We start from the raw sequence: 20,814 nt of genomic DNA on the forward strand, positions 1-20,814 counted from the left end.
GAAATGAAAATGTAATCATGGGTAAATGTATGAAAATGGTTGTGCCCTGGGGAAAAGGGCAGGTTGACAGCAGACAGTGGATTGCTCTCAGGCAACTGAATTATGATAATTTCTCCGCCCTGATTGCAGCGTTTTGGGAGGAAGGAGTGGAGACAGACAGCTCAGCCACTTCAAACTATAAGATCTGATATACTGCGGGTCACACCATTATAGCTCATAAAGCACTGAGCACTTATGTGTGTAAGATTGTCGGTCTTTGTGTGTGTTTGTGCGGGGCATCACATGAGTCTCTCACTCTTGACATTTCAGTCTGAATAAACAACCTGCTACTTTCCGGGATCTGCTCTGCAACCAGCCACTGATCCCATTTCTCAAAACACACAGAGAGGAGGTCGACTTAGTAGGTCAAGTAGTACAGCTCTGTACAACTCCTGGCTTAATACACAAAGGACAATCTTCCTCCTCATTTCTGGGGACACATATGCCACAGATTTGATGTGGAACAGTCACTAGTATGTTGTGAAAACACATGTTGTGCACACCAATGAACAATTGTCTTGGACACACTTTTGTCTAACTACAAGCCAGGGTATCATTAAAAATGATTACAAACGTGAACTGTAGGAATTGCAAAAGCCACATTGATTTGCAATTATGCCCAGGTTGTTAATTGGAAGACAAATTAGAAAAAAAAAATCAATTCAGGAAATTAAAAGATTTCTCCACACAACAGTAATAGAAACTGCAAATCCAACAAATGTCCCATTTCACAGGTGTTGACGATAAAAGTTTCTATAATAATATTGCAGCTGCCATTCAAATTGTTTAACAGTATCTACAATAATCTGTGTATGCCTATATTTATTATCACAGGATGTATGTAATGTATAAAAGGTTAGTACTTGTTCTTATAGTAAAACAATATCATTTTTATGATTTTGAATTCTGGGTGCGTAATGTGCTGCATGTGTATTGCTGAGAATATTTTTACAGCTGCAAAGCTATGACTACTCTCAGAGCAGCCTAGCAATAGTGGTGCTGTACAGCAGCTGGAAACTGTAAACATCTGTGTGTGTTTATTTCTTTGTATACTGCCTGTATTTCTATGGTCTATTTGTCTAAGTTCAAAGTCTACACCCAAAGTTGCTATGGTAACTTCTGACATGAAGATGGTTTGTGTGTAAGAAAAGCCTGTGCAAATAATACTGAAAAAAAGACTGTGTTGATGTGACACACACCTGAGAAAGCGTTGCTGTAGTAGCGTGACAGGGTTTGCATGATGTCTTTGGAGTGTTGGGTCCATGGGGCGATCTTGCGGTAGGTCTTGACCCTGTGGACCAGCTGGGAGCCGCCGTACTGCAGAGACAGAGTGTCTCCATGGTCCTCGTACAGCTCCTCGAACAACCTGAGGTACGCACGCACACACAGAAAAACACACAAGTATTGGGCAGGCAGATAAGCATGGGGCCTTTGACATGAAAAACACACACATATAGATTTCAGCTTCAGGGTGCAGAATCATAGATACAAGCTACACTACAGTAAATACATCTGAATATAGTAGAAGTGGTGCAACTTTGTGGAATTGGATATTGTGCTGGAAACAGTGGGATTAAGGCCGGAGGTAAGTGATTCATTTGCTAATTTCCAAGTTTCATAGACATATTGATATGTGGCTATAGCGATCCTCATTTTTCATTTTCTTCAAAGCATGCATATAGAATTAGTTAGAATTTAATAACAAAAAATATTTAGCGAGAACACAAAAAACACACACAAAAAGACACATACAGTACACACACACACACAATATATGTAATAAACAAATGAGCTTTACCTCACACAGTCAGTGTCAAACTGCAATTTGGGCTTGTCAATCATTCCTAGTGCATAAAGTTGATAGGCCAGTGCACATTTCCCCACCATGAACTGGGCAGTATTGGTGCGGTCCAGACAGTCCACACAGTTGGTCCGTAACACACCGGTCTGCAATAACAAAAACTTATGAAACTTTCAACACCAATCTATTAATCTACAAGATATCAGACAAAAACTTCATGAAAAGCCCACAATTGGTATCACAACATTAACGGCATATTTATCTGTATGTATTTATCTTTTATGACTATTCCACAAGAATCAAGGTTTCCATGAAAACTCATAAAACCGCTTTTCATGCACTAAATGTCAATGCAATGGCCTAGTTTTGCAGTTACAGCAATGGGTCTCTTTTAAATAAGCAAAAGTTATTTCAGCCTAGATATCTCAACATGAAACTGAATTCATTCTATGACTGAATTGATGGTTTCTATTTGTTAACTCTGCTTTATTCACCCGTTTTATATGAGCAAATACTGCAAAGGAGTCACTAAAAGAAAAGAAAGAAAAAAAAACTACATTTGATTAATTTTGACCTGTTTTCTATTGTGGCATACCTGCACTCGTCCACTGGCTGTGATGTGTCCTCCTACATCTCCCCACCTGAAAATAAGATATTTAATTCAACTGAGAGGATAAAACACTGAAAACAAACAAAAGGCATTAAAGTGTAACTGTCAGCTCCACAGGCTCATCTTCTTCTGCTGCAAGAGGTGTGATCAATGTTAAAATCACCATTTCCCTGCCTCCACGTTGTTTGCATCCATTCCATCCTTTTTACACTTATCCTTAATGTCTGTTTTATGCTCTATTAGGCTCCATGAGCATCAACAGTTCACTTCCTTGCAGGTGTGTATGTGTGGAAATGAGAATAAATCTGAGCCCAAACAGAATGAACCCATTAAGACTGCTTACATAGTTGGAAATGTAGTGTAAATAACACCTTGTAACATATTTTAGAGGAACAGTTTGACATTTTTTGGAAATGCACTTATTTGCCTTGTTCTGAGAACTAGTTGTGAAACTGGATAGCACTCTCACATCTGTATAGAAAATACAAAGCCAGCTGCTTGCTAGTTAGCACAGTTAAGCATGAGAGAAAAACTATAGGCTCACCAGCACATAAACCCCTAAAAAGTATATTAAATGTCAGATCGTGAAAATAAAAGCAAGATGGATTTTAGTATCAGATTTTCAAGCTGAAGGACAGTCAGAAGTGAACAAAGTCCACTTTCTGCTCTGGGCTTTCAGTCTTTTTTAGTCCTTTTTACCCAGATTAAATACACTACACACTATTCATCACTTTCTGTTTAAAGTGTTCTTTAAAAACAGCAATAGGCAAAGAGGAATCAGCCTGCGACAAAAACCTTGCTCAACGGAGAAGCTCTGAAAACAGAATTCAATAGTTGGTGAAGGGTGAGTTTGAAAGCAAAGTCTGCCTCTTCAGGGCATGAACTCAATGAACTGGCTGAGACCGATGAACAAGTGTAGTTAAATCATGTATGTTCTGTCCTAAAGAATGTAAGTGTAAAAGAAGTGAGGTGGTGAGGAATGACAAAGACAGTATGATAAAGACAGACTCATCTCTGATCCTCTTTACTATTCATGAGCCAACCTATGCATGTGATCAGTGCTACAGGTGCCATAATGATTAGTGCATCTCCATGATAGCTTATGAGTGTTTTTTTTTGTGTGTGTACATGAGAGCAGAGCATTGCGTGCATGAGTGTTAAGTGAGTGTGTATTGCAGCGAGACGGTGTCGGGTAATGCAAAGAAAAAGGGTAATAAATACTGACCATGGTGCCGCTGTTGGGTTATGTAACAGAATCATAATGTTGGGTGAAAGTGATTAAAACATGCAGACAATGGAGGAGGCATGCGTTACGAACACGGGCGGGAATCTACTCGGCTCGTTAGCATAAAACTCTCCGTGGCCCAACTGCCATCAGGCAGAATTTCCATTAAGAATTCATATCAGAGAGGTTCCAAATTAAGCCGTGTGGATTAATGTACGACTCTGGATAGGTATGAATTCAAAAATGGAAAATGTACTTGCTCTTAGAAAAAGTCTGATATGCAATTGCAGAAAAGATAGTGGTGTAGTCTTCTTACAGTTCTCTTATATTAATCATGCATCATCTGTTACTGCACTTTGATCCAGTGCTACCTCTAATCATTTAAACATCCCTTTTGCACTTCTGCATCAAATAAATTGATGTGACCAAAGTTTAAAATCTGTTCTGAAAGTGTATCTGTCAGTTATTCAAGAGAGACAGCAGAGGTAATGTATAGGTCTGACAGAGGCTCACCTGTCATCAGGTCTGAGGGTGTGACAGTAGAAGTTGGATCGGTTGATGTAGAAGCCCGTTCTCTTGACCACATTCTCCGCGATCATACTCAGACGGTCCAGAACGTTGCACAACTTACTGAGAAAAAAAAAAGCGAGAAAGATTCTCACTACATTGGTAGTTTAAGAAATTGTGTCTGTGGTTGAGGCTGGGTTGCAGAGATACTTCTATGTTTTGTTAAATGCTTATTTAATTATTTTTTTGTCAGCACACATCTAACAAGAGCAACTTCTGGGGATAATTGTCCTAGCATGGTTTTGGCACAAAAAAAGCAAATGTGCGTCACTCCCAGAGTTGGGCTGTTATTTCAGATGGAGAAAGCAGCTGTACACACAATGCTTCACATTTCACCAGGCCTTTCACAACACTTTATTCACAAAATTAGTTTTAGCCTCAAAATCTATAAAAGGTGATTTTGTTTCAAAGAACTGCCAAACGCTACTATAATCCCCATGAGGTACGGATAATAATCTCAAACCTAATAGAAAATATTAAAGGAACTGTATGTAAGAAATGTACAGCAAGTAATCATAAAATCACTCAATATGTCACCAGAGACTAAGGAATGTTAATTTGAAATACTCATCTAAGTGACAACAATAGTACAGCCAGACATTTTATTTGCAGCCTGCAAATCATGTTTATGTGTTGGTTTTGTGTTTTGGCCTGTTGCGCCACCCACCACCCTCTCCCAATCACAGCGTCAGTGGCATTTCAGCGTCCGGGTTGCCAGTTGAGCTACCACTGAGCTGCAGCTACGGCTGGGAGATAAAACAATCTCACATACAGCTTCTTTAAGAAGTACTGTATTTCAATTGTAATTGAAATACAATGAAAGCATATAGGGATAATTGTAATTATCCCCATACAGATGTAGCCATTGTTGTGCATTAAGCCTAAAACCACCATGGGTCAGTGTTTTTTCCACTCCTGTGTTGCAAAGGTTGGTAACACTTTACTTGAATACATGTTCATAAGACTGACATAACACTGTCATAACCATGACATGACACCTGTCATAAACATCAATGAATACTTATGACAGCTGCCGTTAAGTTTCATTCGGTAGGTTATGTCACTTTTGATGCAAAGTTGACATTGTTTGAGATATACTTGTTATGAGAACTTGACATAATTGTTAAAGTTTGGCAATTAGGTCTGCTATGACAGGTTATGTAATCTTTATGTCAAGTTGTCCTAACAAGTATATCTCAAACAATGTCAACTTTGCATCAAAAGTGACATAACTTACCGAATGACAGGTGTCATGTCATGGTTATGACAGTGTTATGTCAGTCTTATGAACACGTATTCAAGTAAAGTGTTACCCAAAGGCTGCATCATGCCCAATTCAGGTACATTTAATTTACTTTTTCAGTTATTTTAGTCCTGTGTTTGAAGCACAAGTGAAGGTGTAAACATACTAACGTGACAAAGCTGGGTTTTAAGCAAATTTAGGCTGACTAGACTAACCTCTTGGTGTAGCGGGCCATGTCCCAGGCGATGTAGTCGATCCAGTGGTCTGGAGGGAGGAACTGATTTAGGTTGATCACAGCTGGGTAGAGCTCTTCACTTAGAATCTTCTCATGTTTCCTTTTTTCCCGTTTCTGTGGCATAAGAGAGGTGTGAAGTATAGCACATGAAGTCAGTTCTGCGACGACAAAGGTTAAGAAAAAAAGTCCTATTCAAAGATGTTGATTTACAGTTACAATAGAATTCAAGTTGCTCAAAGGTCTCATGACATGAGTACTGTACATGAACTGATAGTCAGACATGTGACAGATGTTTTCTCTCTTTGATGCATTCAGGTCTTCTCCACAGTGACCTCAGAGAAAAATGGACCTGTGAGAGGCAATTTACAAGCAGAGATGGATATATGTACTGTAGTACTGATGACTGATGCTGCAGATATATGATAAGTGAAGCAGCGATGTGAAATTGTTATGCTGCAAAGAGAGGTATTAAGGGTTGGAGTAGCTAGAGCGTTTGGAATCCAGATATAGTAAATTAAATTTTGATAACTACAAATTCATGCAAGGTTAAAAACACATTGATGTATGGTTACCCTCATTTTCTATTTTGTCAGAAGCACAGTAATACAGCAAATTTCTATAAAACTGTATCAAGGCTGGTCTTCTGCAATGACAAATATGGAATGTAAAGGTGAAATAACAACGTGGTGATCATGATTTTTCTAACACATAAAACCAAGTGCATATACAAAGCATCCTATTTGGATAAAACAAATATGACCCAACTCAGGTCCAAAGATAATGTGAAAAATTCTGAGTGTTTTATTCTCTGAATGAGTAGATAAACACTACTTGTATATTTTCGAGCCCCAGATATTTTTAGTCAATCAACAGGAGGGGGAAATACAATGAAAAAAGTTTTTTGTTTTGTTTTTTTTTTAAAAAGGGATTTTGATGAAAATCAATGCTCACAGTTGTAGTTTTTCTCTGGGCCTGTCATCACATTGACGATTAAGTTATTTCTCCATGTACTCCTCCACCCCTCACTGTGGCTCTTTGACTGATCACCCTGGGTGATAATTGGCTTGGCTGCATCATTTAGCAGCCCACATCTCCGTCCACACATCCAGCAAAGTGGCAAAGCAAAACACAGCACCCAGTGAAATTACCAGTGCATTTCCTACATACATTTCCTCTGTTACACTCGCTCCGTCGCACACACACACACGCATGCACGCCCAAAAACACATTACACTCACAAAAGCACACCATTCACAGGTACAAACCAGCTTACAAATGCCATGGTAATAATCATCATTGTGGATGTAAGAAGGTTCAGCTATAGATCAGGAATGAATCCACCCATGCACATGTACATACAGGAGGGAGCTGTTAATGGACATTTTAATAGACGGAAATGGGGTCTGTAATTATTTTTAAATACAGTTTTACATAGTAAAGATTTCACTGAATGGCTTTTTTTTAATGTTTCTCAGTTTTTTCCTCCTCCTTGTGTGTGTGTTGGTTGGATGATGGGTGGTTGCTGCCATTTTGGACAGAAAAAAAAGAAAAAAGATTATGTTCTTTAGAAATCACTGATTTAATTAGGGTTAGCAAATGAAATAATTTTTTTTAGAAATGACGATGTGAGGAGAGTAAAAGTTTTCTCCCACAGTTGGGAGAAAATTCACTCTAATTAGGTTAGCCAGTTAGGAAAGTGATTCACATGCTTGGCCATGTGCGCTCCCCACTCTTCCTCTCTCAGCATGCACACCGAGGAACATGCACTAACCCATGAAAAAACCGTGCACCCATCCCAGAGTCGACACTGCCACGCCGACCCCCAGTCACCACCACGGAGAGATGGGCTGTCATGATTTTATGGTTAATTGCCATTCCCTTCCTCTTTCCGTCTCACTTGGATAAGAGAGAGAGAGGGTGTAGTCTATGAGCAGGGGGTCCCCTCCCTTATTCCCCACAGTCTGCAACTATCACATGGCTGCAGCTTGTGCGGACCTCCGAGGTCTGCGATTGGTCCCTTGTCTCACGGCTCCCCTTGTGAGCGACAACGTGAGCTCGCAAACCCAAGCTACAGAGTGTATATGGAGCGGCGTGCTCCACTGTGTCCATGTGAGTGTATGCGAAGAAGCATTGCAAAACTACTACTACGAGAGCAGCGGCTCAAATTGGATAACATCTTACAGTCGGACAGCAGGAGGGAGGAAGAAGAAAATGGGGGGGTGGGGTAGCTTTGTTTGTGTGCAGTGATGCGTTACCTTTCACCACGGCTGTGTCTGTTTGTGTCTTTTCCACGCAATGCACAGGCAGATTGTCAATAGTCAAAGGAACATTTCAACTGGTAGTAATCACCAGCCACCAGGAAACCCTCTGTGATTGTTTAAGTGAGCGCTCGGACAATTTCTACAATAACACCCTGATAACTACCTGTTGAGTGATTTCGCAGGGTTGCGATGTTTCATCCAAAGACAACTGAAGACTCACAGCAACAAATTCACAAAGATCCACATCTGGATCTTACAATGACAATCTAAATCTTCTTAAAAGACAATACCAACATTTAACTACATGGATCTCATTAAGGTCATTTCGACTACTGCACTCTTATATTGTAGGTTTGCTGGTTTGCAGTTTTCAGCAGATCGCACTTGCCTGTCATAAAACAACATTTCTTCCTCTGTCATATTATCTTGTCATCATTTCTTTTCTCTTTGACATTCAAGGAGCTACAAATTCAATTTGACGAGGAGCAAAGATACAAGGTTGAAGCACTTAAATAAATAAGATTAAGACAAACAAAACAACATAGAGCTTAAGTAGTGCAATCCTTCTTCCTATAACTTTTAAGTCTCCTCAAATGTGTGGACCTAGACCGCTGTAGCTGGAGACCCTTTACAACAATAGATGTACTGTAACTTCATGTTTACAACCACAGAAAACTCTCCCGAATGAATTCTTCACATGTGTCCTTTCTGTATAGATGTTTTAAATGTGCCAGCACAAAGCATAGCAGTTCACAGTTTCACAGCCACGGTCAGAGACTGCAATCATTTCAAGGAACTCAGAGAGACTGAACACTTACATAACTGTGTGTCTTCAAATGACACAAAATGGGCACATTGTGTATTGTGATGTTATATACAGCACAGGCGATGGGCTGTCATTTTATCTAGCAGTCTGTGTACAGCAAATATTCCCCTAATGTATATGAAAATGTTAACCCTCTTCTCAACACCACCTGTTACTGTTTTCAATGGGATGTCAGTTGTGTTCTTCTTATTCCCATTGTTCAAGAAGACAAGCAGAATCACATGGATGATTTACCACAGAAATGTAGAAAAAAAAGTGTGTGTGCATGTTTGTTACCTTGACCAGGTTGAGGATGATAATAGGAGAGCCAAACCGCTGGAGCATCTGGTCAAAATGGAGGGCGGCTACATGGGCATATGGGTCAGCTTGGTCCACTACAAGAGAGGGAAAACTGGTTGCTTAACATTCAACACACTGAGGTAACCACAATTTAGGAAAAAACAAGCAAAATATGAAATTCTGAAATCCAAAAAGTAAAAGAAAAAAAAAACCGGATTCCACCTTCTTCCATAACTCAAGCTTCAATTCTGAAATACAGAGAGATGAAGTAACATGTGATAACATGGCTGAGTTTAGTTCAAGGCCAATAAAATGGACAAATGAAAGTGCAAGACTGTGAAGTCTAACGCAATACTGAGCAGCAAAGTCTGTTCTGGCTTATTGTTCCACCGTTTCATGCATTCACTTCCATTTTCATTCTTCTATTCATTCTTTATCTTAAAATCATATTTAATGCCTCCATTTACCAATCTCGCACAGTACCACACCTGCAGCCTGCCGCCAAATTGGACCAGAAAAGGAGGCAGAAGGCAGATTAGAAGAAATAGGTCAGCTCGTTCCACACTTTATCCCACACCGTCTCTTGTGGGTATTACAAAAGTGACAAAATAAACAAAAGCGTGGTCACATAGTTTTCAACTTCACAAGGCCCCTTTGGGGAACGAGGCTTTAGGTAAACATAAAGACATGGCACCCTATAACATTCTTAATGCACCTTGGGAAGGGACAGTTGATAATGATGACGATGACGAAGAAGAGAAGCCCATTCAGGTCATTTCCATCACAACCAAGACATCCCACCACTTCAGGCCAGTCATAAAGACATTTTATATATACTTATGTAACGATTAGTCTGGACATGGCATGGCAAAGACAGGCCAGGGGCAAAGGATCCTGGGATATGGACGAATGTGCTCAGCACACATAGACATCGAGTTCAAAGCTACATCGCTGACCTAGATTTGTCTGAAGTCATTCTATGCAGCCCACATCCCGATCAAAGATCATATTTGTATTGAACGTGGGCTGATTATCACTCTGATTTGACATGGGCCCACTTTTGCATGGATGAGGCTTCTTGTCAGTCTCACAACAGTCAAGGCTGTGGTAGAACAAAAGGGTGTAAAATGGGTGACAAAAGGTTTGAGTTGCATCAAATAAGCTTGTCCATCAGTGACAGGCTTCTCCATCACAGGTCCTTCCTCCCCTCTGCTGTCAGACTCCACAATCAGGTCTGCTACCAGTAGCCCAAACAACAGACGTGCAATTTCCTTTTTAAAATATCACAACAATTTTTCTATGCTCCATATTTATATTTGCACAGTTGTTTCATGTATACAATTTTTACACTACTGCACTTTTTGTGTGTATTGCTGCTGGCAACACTGGAATTTCCCCACTGTGGTATAAATAAAGGTATATCTTATTATATCTTAAATTAGTAATTTTGCTTATTTAGAAATAATGTCAATGTGATTTTTATTTAATTTTTTCGTATCAATAAAATGTGTGCACACACTGTGGTGCTCTCTCTGGGACACAGACAGACTAAGTAAACTCTAGTGAGAAGGCCTGGGGAAACATGCTTAATCCCTTGTAGAGAGTCAAATAAAAAGATCGATAGAGGAAGCAGGGAAACACTTAGCCAGACCATGGGCTGCATGTCTGAGCTACAGACATGAGAGTGGTATCACCCAAGCTAATTCTAAGGAGGAAAGCAAATATGCGAACTCCCCCGATGTCAAATTATTCCTTGAGGCTGTTTAATGTGCTGCCGCTTAGAAGCTAATTAGCTATCAAGCCTGAAAACTGATAGTGATGCACTTTCTCATCGTACTGTAGATGTTGCTTTGGTGATGCCTTCAACAAACTGAGGCGCACAACTAGATATGTGTGTCTCAAGTTGGTAAGTTCGATAATGGGCTGTTGGAAATCTCTGGCTTTCATGTTGGCATGTTGTCTCTCATAATGGCATTTTGACTGGTCAATGCAAAGAAAAGGGCGACATCATGAAACCAAATACTTTATCTTCTCACCTGATCTCAGTGTACAGTATATAACATAATCAATCCTTTCAGATAAGTACGGACACGATCTTGATGTGTGTGCATGATTATCATCTGCTCAGATACAGTATGTATTTGTGAATGACAAATTAAACAAGTCTTCACATATCATCAGTATAGGAAAATATACCAACACCAAGGGCCAACTGACTGACGTGGGAGAACTGAGCAACACTTGGGAAATGTAAAATAAGGACTGTCTTTCAAGATCAAAGCGGGACCAGTGTAATGAGGTAAGTTGATACACAGGGGGATCTTAGGGACAGGGCTCGGTGTTTCTATCTCACATGGGTAAATGTCATCCAAGGATGAATAAAAGGGCAAACTGGGGGGAAAGATTATGATTTAATACAGGCATTGTACACTGATGTCTTCCAGCCTATAGACACACAGGAACACACATACACAGCAGTCTCCAGTGTCATCTATCTCAGAGACCTGATCACCTCCCTCTGCCCCAGGTTTTATGTATTCATCTAGTTTATAATGAGATGAGGAAATGGATTCAAAGATGAATACCAATGTTAGGTGTGTGTGTGTGTGTGTGGGAGGGGGGGGTCTGTCCTGAATTCACCTATTTCTGTTTTTTTTTTATCTTGAAAGGAATGGCCCTGAAAGACATTGCATTTTTCCTCTGTTCTCTGCAAGGTTATTTCTGGTCCTGGGCAGCTACTAAGATATATGCGTATATGCAATATATGAGTATTAGAAATATTTATAAATAGTTAAGTAATAATTCCCATTCAAACATTAAAGAGGCTATATTTGGATCCATCACTCGTCATCTGTTCTCATAGCAAAATGGATAGAAGAAATTTCCATCACGTTTCCATTGACCTTTGGCAGCTCTCTACCATTTCAATTTTAAAACTCATGGAAATGCAGAGTGTAGCACATGTACCAAATATTTGGATGCTGCTGCTGCTCAAAATGAGATGCATTTCAAGGAAAAGCCGTGGTTCTTACATCGTATGGGCGGTTTTGGCATCATGGTGGAAATGTCCTGGGACCAGTAGAGCGGGACTGAACCTCGCACTTGGACATATGAGGAGTAGCTTCCTGCCGAGAAAGACATAACTGAGGCGTCATGGACGATCTGCTCTGTCTCCACCTCGTTAGCAACATCCCCCTGGAAACAAGAAAAGCACAGAGAAACCCTATGGTTGATTAAAAAAATAAAAAGAAAGTGGGGTCTAAGTAGTACCTAGCCTAGAGATTTTGGAGAGGCTGATCGAGATGCTGTTTCAAAGGGCAGGAGTTGACTTTAACCCATGCCTCTTTTTTGGTGGACATTTTTACATGACGGTGTTAAAAATTGCATTTTTATACCCTCATATTTTTAAACTCCATCTGGTTACACTCACTCCAGGGCTCTGATGTAAAATAGCTCTCTGATGCATTTAAATTAAACAGATCTATCATTGCACATGTCTGTGTATTTGTGCTGTTTCTGTTATTAGTCAAAATATCAACTGTCCAAAAAATCAGTGTGCTACGCTGTTTAACTGTTTTATATGACAACTCTATGTGGCAATGCACACAACAGCAGGAAATGGCGAAGATAGCGTCCAACCTAATAAACGGTCCAAATTGGAAGAGGAAATCTGTGTTTGTTCCTAAAGTTGCTCTCCCCTCCTGCCACACACCCACACAAACACCCATGCATACTCAAGGAAGAGGCAGTGGGTCAAATTAACCCCCCGTGATCACCATGAGTCATCTCAATCATCCTGGTGGCTCTGAGCCTGCCTCCGCTATCTATTCTTCCCTGTTGCCGCGGCAACTGCTGTACCTCACAGTTGGCTCCTCTTTTCAGGAAGCGGGTCCCGGCAAATTTGCTGGATCTCCTGGCAATGAGGGTGATGTAAACTGGCCGGCCGTAGATGAGAAGCTCTGTGGTAAAGTTTGGTGGTCAAGGAGGAATACTCAACATGATAGACACTGACACTGAACACACATAGAGTCTATTGTGTGCATTATGTGGGGTGTTTGTAGTTTTCTGTTATTAACACACTTGTAGTGCATCTTGAAGCATCAGGAACTTACCATTAGAAACACTGCAATTCATAGAAATAATTATTATAATGATCACAGATCAACTCAAAAGTGTAGTTGCTTAAACTGCAAGACAAAAGATGTTGAAGTATTACAGCCAAGAGAAATGTAGTGCAGCAGGTCTAAAGTATTCCTTATGTCAATTGCAATTTAAATTATATGAGTGATTTGCTGAAAAAATAAGTCAGCCAATGTAAAAAAAAAAGTTCCAACTTATTTTTACAGTAAGCAATTTGTCTGACATCTAAATCAGCATCAGTTGTGGTTCATATGAGTTAGCATGTGAATTTAACACAAAACATGAAAACACCATAACAGGACTACATCACATAAATCTTGCTCTTAATTACAGTACAGGCATTTTGGAAATAACAAAATAATCAATCTTACCATAGCTCTACTACACATACACTTGGGAATGTTTTAATGGGGCCAGATGTCTCCCTTTTATTCACCCTCAGTCAGATCACATCTTTTCAAACATGGATTTTTCTCCTGTCCGCTTCAGTGTTTCCTCATCAACCACAAATTTCTGCATTTACCCTCTCTGCTTAAAACTCCCACTTCTACTCCCACTGGCTCTCTTATACTCACAGAAAAACAGCACCGAAGGCTTGTTTCCAGGAACTCTCTAAACACTCATACAGTGTCTCTGTGGCAGCATGCTGCCTGATAACAAACGCCAACTGATAAGAGATGACAGTTTTAGAGTTTTAATGTGCAACACACTGGCATTAGCAAGTGCAAGACAAAATTAAGTATTACCAAATTACTGCATTAAAAATAATCACTGGTAAAAAATAAAATGGTTTCATAAACTTTTTTCTTGACTTAAAAGCAAAAGGCAACAACTTTACACTGCTTTCTATGATTTATGTAAAAGGGGACTTAATGGAAAGTTATTGAAATCTCTAGTATAGATAACCTAAGGCTACATTTTACCATAATAAATCAAATCATTTATTCAGCTCTAGTCTAGCCCAAAGTCCCTCTGCAGCAGTAACCCATGCATCAATACTACCTAACTAAGCTTCTCAAAAAAACAGGGGAAATTGTTCATGTAGAGCTATATACAAATCCCTGGTACACAGTTTGTGTCTAGTAAAGACATCAAAGCAAAAACTGCTACAGAGCTAAATGCAAGACCAAAAAAAAAAAAAAAAAATCTAACAAAAATGTGTGCATGCATGTACAAAATAGCAGTCACTTATTTCATGTGATCAAATAATCAGAATCTTGCAGCTTTCTCCCTGCGGATAACAGATGGAGAGATTATGCAAGTGGCAGTGTTTACATACTTGATAATCGTTGCTTAATTGCCATTGTACTTGCTCGGCTAAAGCCCTAAAAACAAACACAAATTGATTCTGCAGTTCTGTGCTGAATCACACACTTTCTCAGCCTATGCTCACAGTAAAATCCACGTGCTTTGATGGAGACCGAGCACAGTTCAACAAGTGTTGCTGGGAGATGAGGGGGAGTGCTGACAAAGGATGACATTGTGAGAGTTGTGTCTTTTACAAGCGTATGAACACTGATTTTGAAAGATCTTGTCTATCTATTGAAAAGCACTATATAATTTGTATAGCAGATTTTTTACATTGGCACATTTTTTAAAAGTTTCTTTTAGAGCCCAAATCATCAGGTTGGTGAAGCCAATTCAAGAAAGCACGCAGAAACATTTAGAAAAGCAACAACCAAACAATTCCATCATGTATAACTAACTTGACAGTTGTCAAAGGATACTGGACTGACCACAAAAGCCATGAATTATGTACATGAGCCAGTCATGATGCACTATGTCCTTGACCCGTTCCAGCAGCTTCCCGTTCCACACGTACTTGTAGTACGGCTCAGTCTGGAGGCTGTAAACAACTGTAGCGGAAGAGAAGGGACACATGAAACCTCTGGATTATTTTACTGATCTAGGATCAGATTGAATTAGCATTTAAATAGCAACAGATGGAAAAAAAAAAAAAAAAAAAAAGATTATCTTAGGTGATATTGGCCTTGACCAAGATCATATATTTAGAAACTAAAAACTGGACCTGGAACGAAGCCATGGTAAAAGTTTTTTTCTTTAAAAACTAAAATATCAACTTCTTAATAAAGTTATCTCCACAACTTAATTAAGAAATTAATATCTTAGGTACTAGTTTTTTTTTTTTTATCAATTATGTGGCAATAGTAACAAGGTATAATTATAAATAATGATACGTCTAAAAAGGCATAAAACCATGGAATTGCAACCTTTCAACATGTCACAGTGGTTAACAAAATACCTGAAAACTGTCTTCCCATTGTCACTGCTTCTCTAAACACTACTCTCTGCCTTAGTGTCCCAAATCATCTACTTTGGGAGTTTACTTCTAGCACCATCCACCCAATCACTATCTAAGTTTCTGGTTCACTGCTGTAGCCTACTGTCCCTCTTCCCGTTTAAAACGTGTCCCCTTTCCATTTCTCTGTGCTCTTCGCCTTTACATGTCCTCAGGTTCATGAGTATGGAGGTTTGTCTGAATGGTCTTCCAAGGTCTACTCCAACCAATAGAATAAAGAGCTATTTGTCAGCTTCCACTCACCTTGCGTAGGCAAGCCCTCATCTTCGAAGATATCGAAACTGTCCTGCTTGCTCTGCGTGTGCACCTCTTCCTCAGTGGACGAGGCTGTTGACGACCACAGGTCGTACGGCCTCTGCAGCAAAGTCAGGTTGTACTGCAGCGAGTGGCTCAGGTCATAGCTGTAGCTGTAAGGTAATGTCAAATTTAATTTTTTTGCCAACATTTAAAGGTATATTGTGTAAGAATTACTCCCATCTAGTGTTGCGGTTGTATATCGTAAGCAACTCAATCGTATTTTTCATGCTGCATTCACTTGAAATTGGGCAGACGGCAGACAGCCGCTGCACATAACGGCATAAACAAGCCTCTATGTAAACAAGTGGTGAATAGATAACAGGAGAAGTTACACAATGTCCCTTTAAACATTTTTACCATGAGTCAATATCACACATGCAAAATAGGATATGTTATTAAGGTGTTTTTATTCAATCAAATCTTCAGGCTGTGTGCAAAGTCCTCCTGACAACTGACTCACTGATACTGATGCAAGGCTTTATCTAACCTCTAGGCATCATCACACATGCTCAGCCTTGTGCTAAGTTTAAGACGGCTTCACAAAAAATAAAAAGGGAAATAAAAAATCTTGGCAATTTCTCTCTGTTAAATTTCAGCCTTGCACACTGACATGTAAGCCAATCATGGACACATGTCTTAGGTTTTGTAGATGCAATTCATCAATGTAGTTTACCCCCCCAAAAAATGAAACAATAATCTAAAAATATCCCATATCATATCAATCTTGCAAACAAATAGAGCACCTCCACAGAGAATTTGGAACAAGTATTTGTCTTACCTGAAGTAGAAGTTGCTGGAGAGGTCCACGTTCTGAAAGATCCTCACGTATCTATAAAGAAACCCATCTAAAAGTCATGAGCTGGAAAACATGATCTAGACTCATGCGCATACAGTAGGCATCAGTGGCCTTGCCTTGCACTGCATTTCTGCCTTTTTGTATTCATTGGGAAAAAGTTTTTAAAAAACTGGCAAAGTGATTGGAAATTATGGTTTTCACCAATTTTATTCATCCTGTGGATTCTACTGTATTGGCAAGAAAATGGTTCATCAGTTTTAATCCTTGATGGCTACATCATGTACAGGTAGGTTTGAGAACGAATGTGAATGCAAAATCGTCATTGACAACAGACAGTACCTTGCTTCGTCGGGGTGAGTAACCCTGACTGAATCATTGGGGATGTATATCATGCTTGTGTCTTCTATTTTGTAGATGGAGTGGCCACCGATGTCAGCCATTTTTCTGCGCTTCGTGATCAACACGATGTAGTAGCCCTCCAAGAAACGAACAAACCCTGTTGTTATAACACAAAAAAATAAAGATATTTTTAGATCATCTATCTACAGATCTTTTAGAATAAACAAACTTTCTATCTTGGAACATTTTCACCTTATGACAGACATTTTTAAAAAATTGAGTGAGCAGATATGTAGGTCAATCTCTTTGTTGCCTGCAAATCAGATTTCATAACACAAACAAGTGAACTACTCTTGAGTCAGGAGTGTTTGTGTGTCATGTCATGTATACACTCAAATCCATTTAGTCTTACATAATTAAAAATCTGACCCAGAAAATATCACGCAATATACTCAATGATTTGCTTTCAGCTTTTGATGAGCTATTTTGTAATATCTGGCATTCAGTAAATAATAGATGGATGTGAATGGTGTTGTGTGTTTTTCTAATAGTCTGAATATTATTAGTAATATTTGTCTCCTCAAGGACAGTGGTTTATGTAAGTCTGCCAGCTAGACATGCACCTTCATTATATTACTACTAAGACTAATCTGTGTAATCAGCTCAGTAGTGTGTCACAGATACAGTTTTGCAACTGAACTCCTTTTACATTCAAACCTTTTACAATAACAGAAGGTCCCAGTACCAGTGTGATGTAAGGTGACTAGTGAGGAGGATGAAATTCATATTGTGTTGCCACATACAAATAATATATATGTAATGCCTTGCCTTGCCTAATGCTACAAATGAAGACACACTGCGGGTCCTTCACACAACATACTGTGTTCCACTCCAACCCTGAATCCACTCAATAAATATTTCAGTCTCGGTAATTTCAATATGTGTGTATATGTCACTGGGAGCACTGAGACTGTGAAAACAGTTGTGTAACATGTTACATAGAAGTCACAGAATTGGAGGCGACAAATATTCATGAGAAAACCTTCACCACAAAATGGTGTCACGTAGTTTTAGAGATGGTGATGTTATGATGCAACTGGAGACTTGTATGATTGCAAAATTGGGCCGTGCACAGGGTTTAAAAAGTGTTAACAACAAACTTTGACTTAAACCCTGCTGCATCGATTTTAACTTCTTGTTTTTGATCTGCTTCCCACTTTATGAACGTATTCTCAAGTTTATCAAGTATGTATCAAAACCTACTGTAAAAGCTGTACTATGAAGTAAGTTTGATGATAGTTTTAATTTTGTAATTTGTTATGTTAAGCACGACTACAGGAAACATTGAAAAGTAACATGTTCAAATCTGTGAATAACACACAATGTTGCATTATAACATTTTATTATCTGCCTTAGCTGATACCTACACTACTGTAAATAACTCCTGGCCATTCATCTGAAGAACTTACATCAAGGAAAAGTTGCAACTTGGTATGAGGTATTTTTCCCTGTGTAATGACAGTCAATTAAGTATGTGAGCCACAGCCGTGTACGAAAGCAAAACATCCTCCCATGGCCCCCTTAATATTCTCTCACTTGTGACTTTGCTGCTTTACAATACACGTGTCAGTTCATTGTGTTCCCTCTTGCCAGAGATGGGTCAGACTGACAAAAACTGGAAAATGAAAGTGAATTAAAATATGCTTATAATAATGGTATTCATTACATACTGTATTACGAAAGGTGCCAGGCAAAGGAGCTCTCAGGATACACTCTCCCCAACATGGCGGCATCACTCTTTTATTCCATACGACACAGTGACTTTGACAAAAAAGCAGCTTGTGAACTAAGATGGCATCGGGGCACAGTGGAAAAAAAAGATAAGCGTCTCATTTATTTACACAGATGCCAATGTCAGAGTCTGTCTGTGTCAGTGTGACCAGCCCATCTACAGCCTCAATGGTGATGCTGAATTTAATCTCAAAAGTATACTATTACAGCACTTATTTAAACGGGAGCAGGGCTGAGTTTTATCTTTGATGTATTACTCTTATGCCCTGAAAGAGCCTCGGCAATATTAGTTGACAATAGCCGGTATCTTTCTTGGCCAGAAAATGGAGACGTATACACACACACACGCACACAGAGGGACAGGATGAACTGGAAAGTACAATGTAAGACCGTTGCAACTGTGACATATTTTTAGCAGCGTGGCTCAGTTGATGACAACATCAGTCAGTCAGACAGTCGGTCAGTGAGCCAGCCTGTCACTCACACAATCAATCCACCACTAGTTTTCAGACTGAAGTATCAAAACAAACCTGGATTGCTGTGACATTTTGTACAGACCATAATGGTTCACTGAGGATGAATGCTAATAACTTTAGTGAGCCCTTCATTTTTCTATGGCATCTAATGATGTAATTTACACATCAAAAACACATGTTTTATTCTTTCACAATACTGAATCAAGCAGATTTAATGTGGCCTTTTTTACAATGTAATTTAGAAAAACCCTTTCATGCCTAAAGGAAAACAGATATTACCTATAATAAGTAAGTTATAAACACAAAACAGGTGTGGTGCAGTGGCTAGCAGGGTTCTGGGTTTGAACCTGAGCTCATCTGGGGCTTTTCTGTGAGTTTGCATATTCTCCTCGTTCACAGTCCCTGTGTGGGTTTCCTCCACATCCCACAGCCCAAAGAAACAGGTTAGGTGATTTGGGGACTCTAAATTACCCACCGGTGTGAATGTGACCGTGTTTATAAGTCTGACTAGTAGATGGGTGGAAGCTCCACAGACAGCCCTGCCAAATAGTGTTGTCACAGTTTTGTTCTGCCTGAAGATGAAAGGGAAAGTAATAAAAATGTGCAACGCTTCTTGCTGCTTCTGAATACACCACTTACTCATTATGTGAAAAGTCAGAATTGAACATTGTTAGCCTCACAAAGGTAGTCGTAGTAGCTGGGTCAAATTATTGTGAATTGCATTACTGTACACTGTCAGGTGTTTCTTTTATTTCATTTTTCCCATCTCTTAAGCACAATATGTAAAACTGGGTCAATACCTGAGGTACATGTTGTTATCATTGTGTCCTACAAAAGTTATTGCTATGTCAACGAGGAAAAGAGTAGAGCAACTATACTCACCCACAATCCCAAAAGCTGAAACAGCCCTGGACAGACCGGAGGAACCCTTTTGGCCAATCTTGGTGCGGTTGCCCAGGTCCAGGCGGCCCAGCAGTTCCCGAACCTCTTGCTGGTTGTAGACATGCTATAAGAAAATACACACATGCAGATAGAGTCACTACATGAATAGCTGTAACAGCTGTGACAAGCTTCTGTTTCTTCATTTATGAATAAGAAGAGGATGTTTATTGTTATTTTAACTCAAAAGAAAAGCTGTTGCTTCTTGATATCTATGTTTCAAGTTCATTCAGAGCCTTGTTGTATGAAACTCTTTTCTGTGCAATAATAAATAACTAACAGGCCCTTGTTTAATCAATGGCCCCAATTTTTGTACAGAAGGGTTTAGACTGATCCAAACTGAGGCAATTCAACCAAAATAGATTAGCTGCCCTCTACACTGAAACTGTGTTTTTTCATCATTCACTTCTAAACAACTATTATGCAAAGTAGTCACAGGAGGTTTCTAAGTTCATTCAGTGGCAAGAATAAATCAGTGAACCCTTTGGAGTTACCTCTATTAAAGGATGTATTTGTTCTAAAACGTCACTATTAAGAACAAAGACAATCTGTTTGAAAACAGGTGGATCAGATGAATGTTCACAGTGTAGGCTAGTTAGAAAAACTGTGTGCCACTCAACTTATGGCCTC

General features: G+C 39.4%; 1 protein-coding gene across 1 annotated transcript in view; it reads right to left on the minus strand.

The window, feature by feature from the left end:
* Positions 1-20,814, minus strand: part of fig4a (FIG4 phosphoinositide 5-phosphatase a) — a 46,931-nt gene that overhangs the window by 22,324 nt on the left and 3,793 nt on the right. Inside the window, exons 4-16 of the mRNA XM_085770317.1 lie at positions 20,128-20,251; positions 16,979-17,135; positions 16,622-16,672; positions 15,790-15,953; positions 14,954-15,082; positions 12,945-13,045; positions 12,119-12,281; positions 9,084-9,181; positions 5,701-5,834; positions 4,189-4,305; positions 2,436-2,481; positions 1,838-1,986; positions 1,239-1,405 (exon numbers count right to left, since the gene is read on the minus strand). Of these exons, the coding sequence (XP_085626443.1) occupies positions 1,239-1,405; positions 1,838-1,986; positions 2,436-2,481; positions 4,189-4,305; positions 5,701-5,834; positions 9,084-9,181; positions 12,119-12,281; positions 12,945-13,045; positions 14,954-15,082; positions 15,790-15,953; positions 16,622-16,672; positions 16,979-17,135; positions 20,128-20,251 (1,600 nt within the window). The remainder of the gene's footprint in view (positions 1-1,238; positions 1,406-1,837; positions 1,987-2,435; positions 2,482-4,188; positions 4,306-5,700; positions 5,835-9,083; positions 9,182-12,118; positions 12,282-12,944; positions 13,046-14,953; positions 15,083-15,789; positions 15,954-16,621; positions 16,673-16,978; positions 17,136-20,127; positions 20,252-20,814) is intronic.

Source organism: Trachurus japonicus, chromosome 24 (genome assembly GCF_045865225.1).
Source record: "Trachurus japonicus isolate A0001 chromosome 24, Traja_1.0".
In the NCBI taxonomy this organism is placed as follows: Eukaryota; Metazoa; Chordata; class Actinopteri; order Carangiformes; family Carangidae; genus Trachurus; species Trachurus japonicus.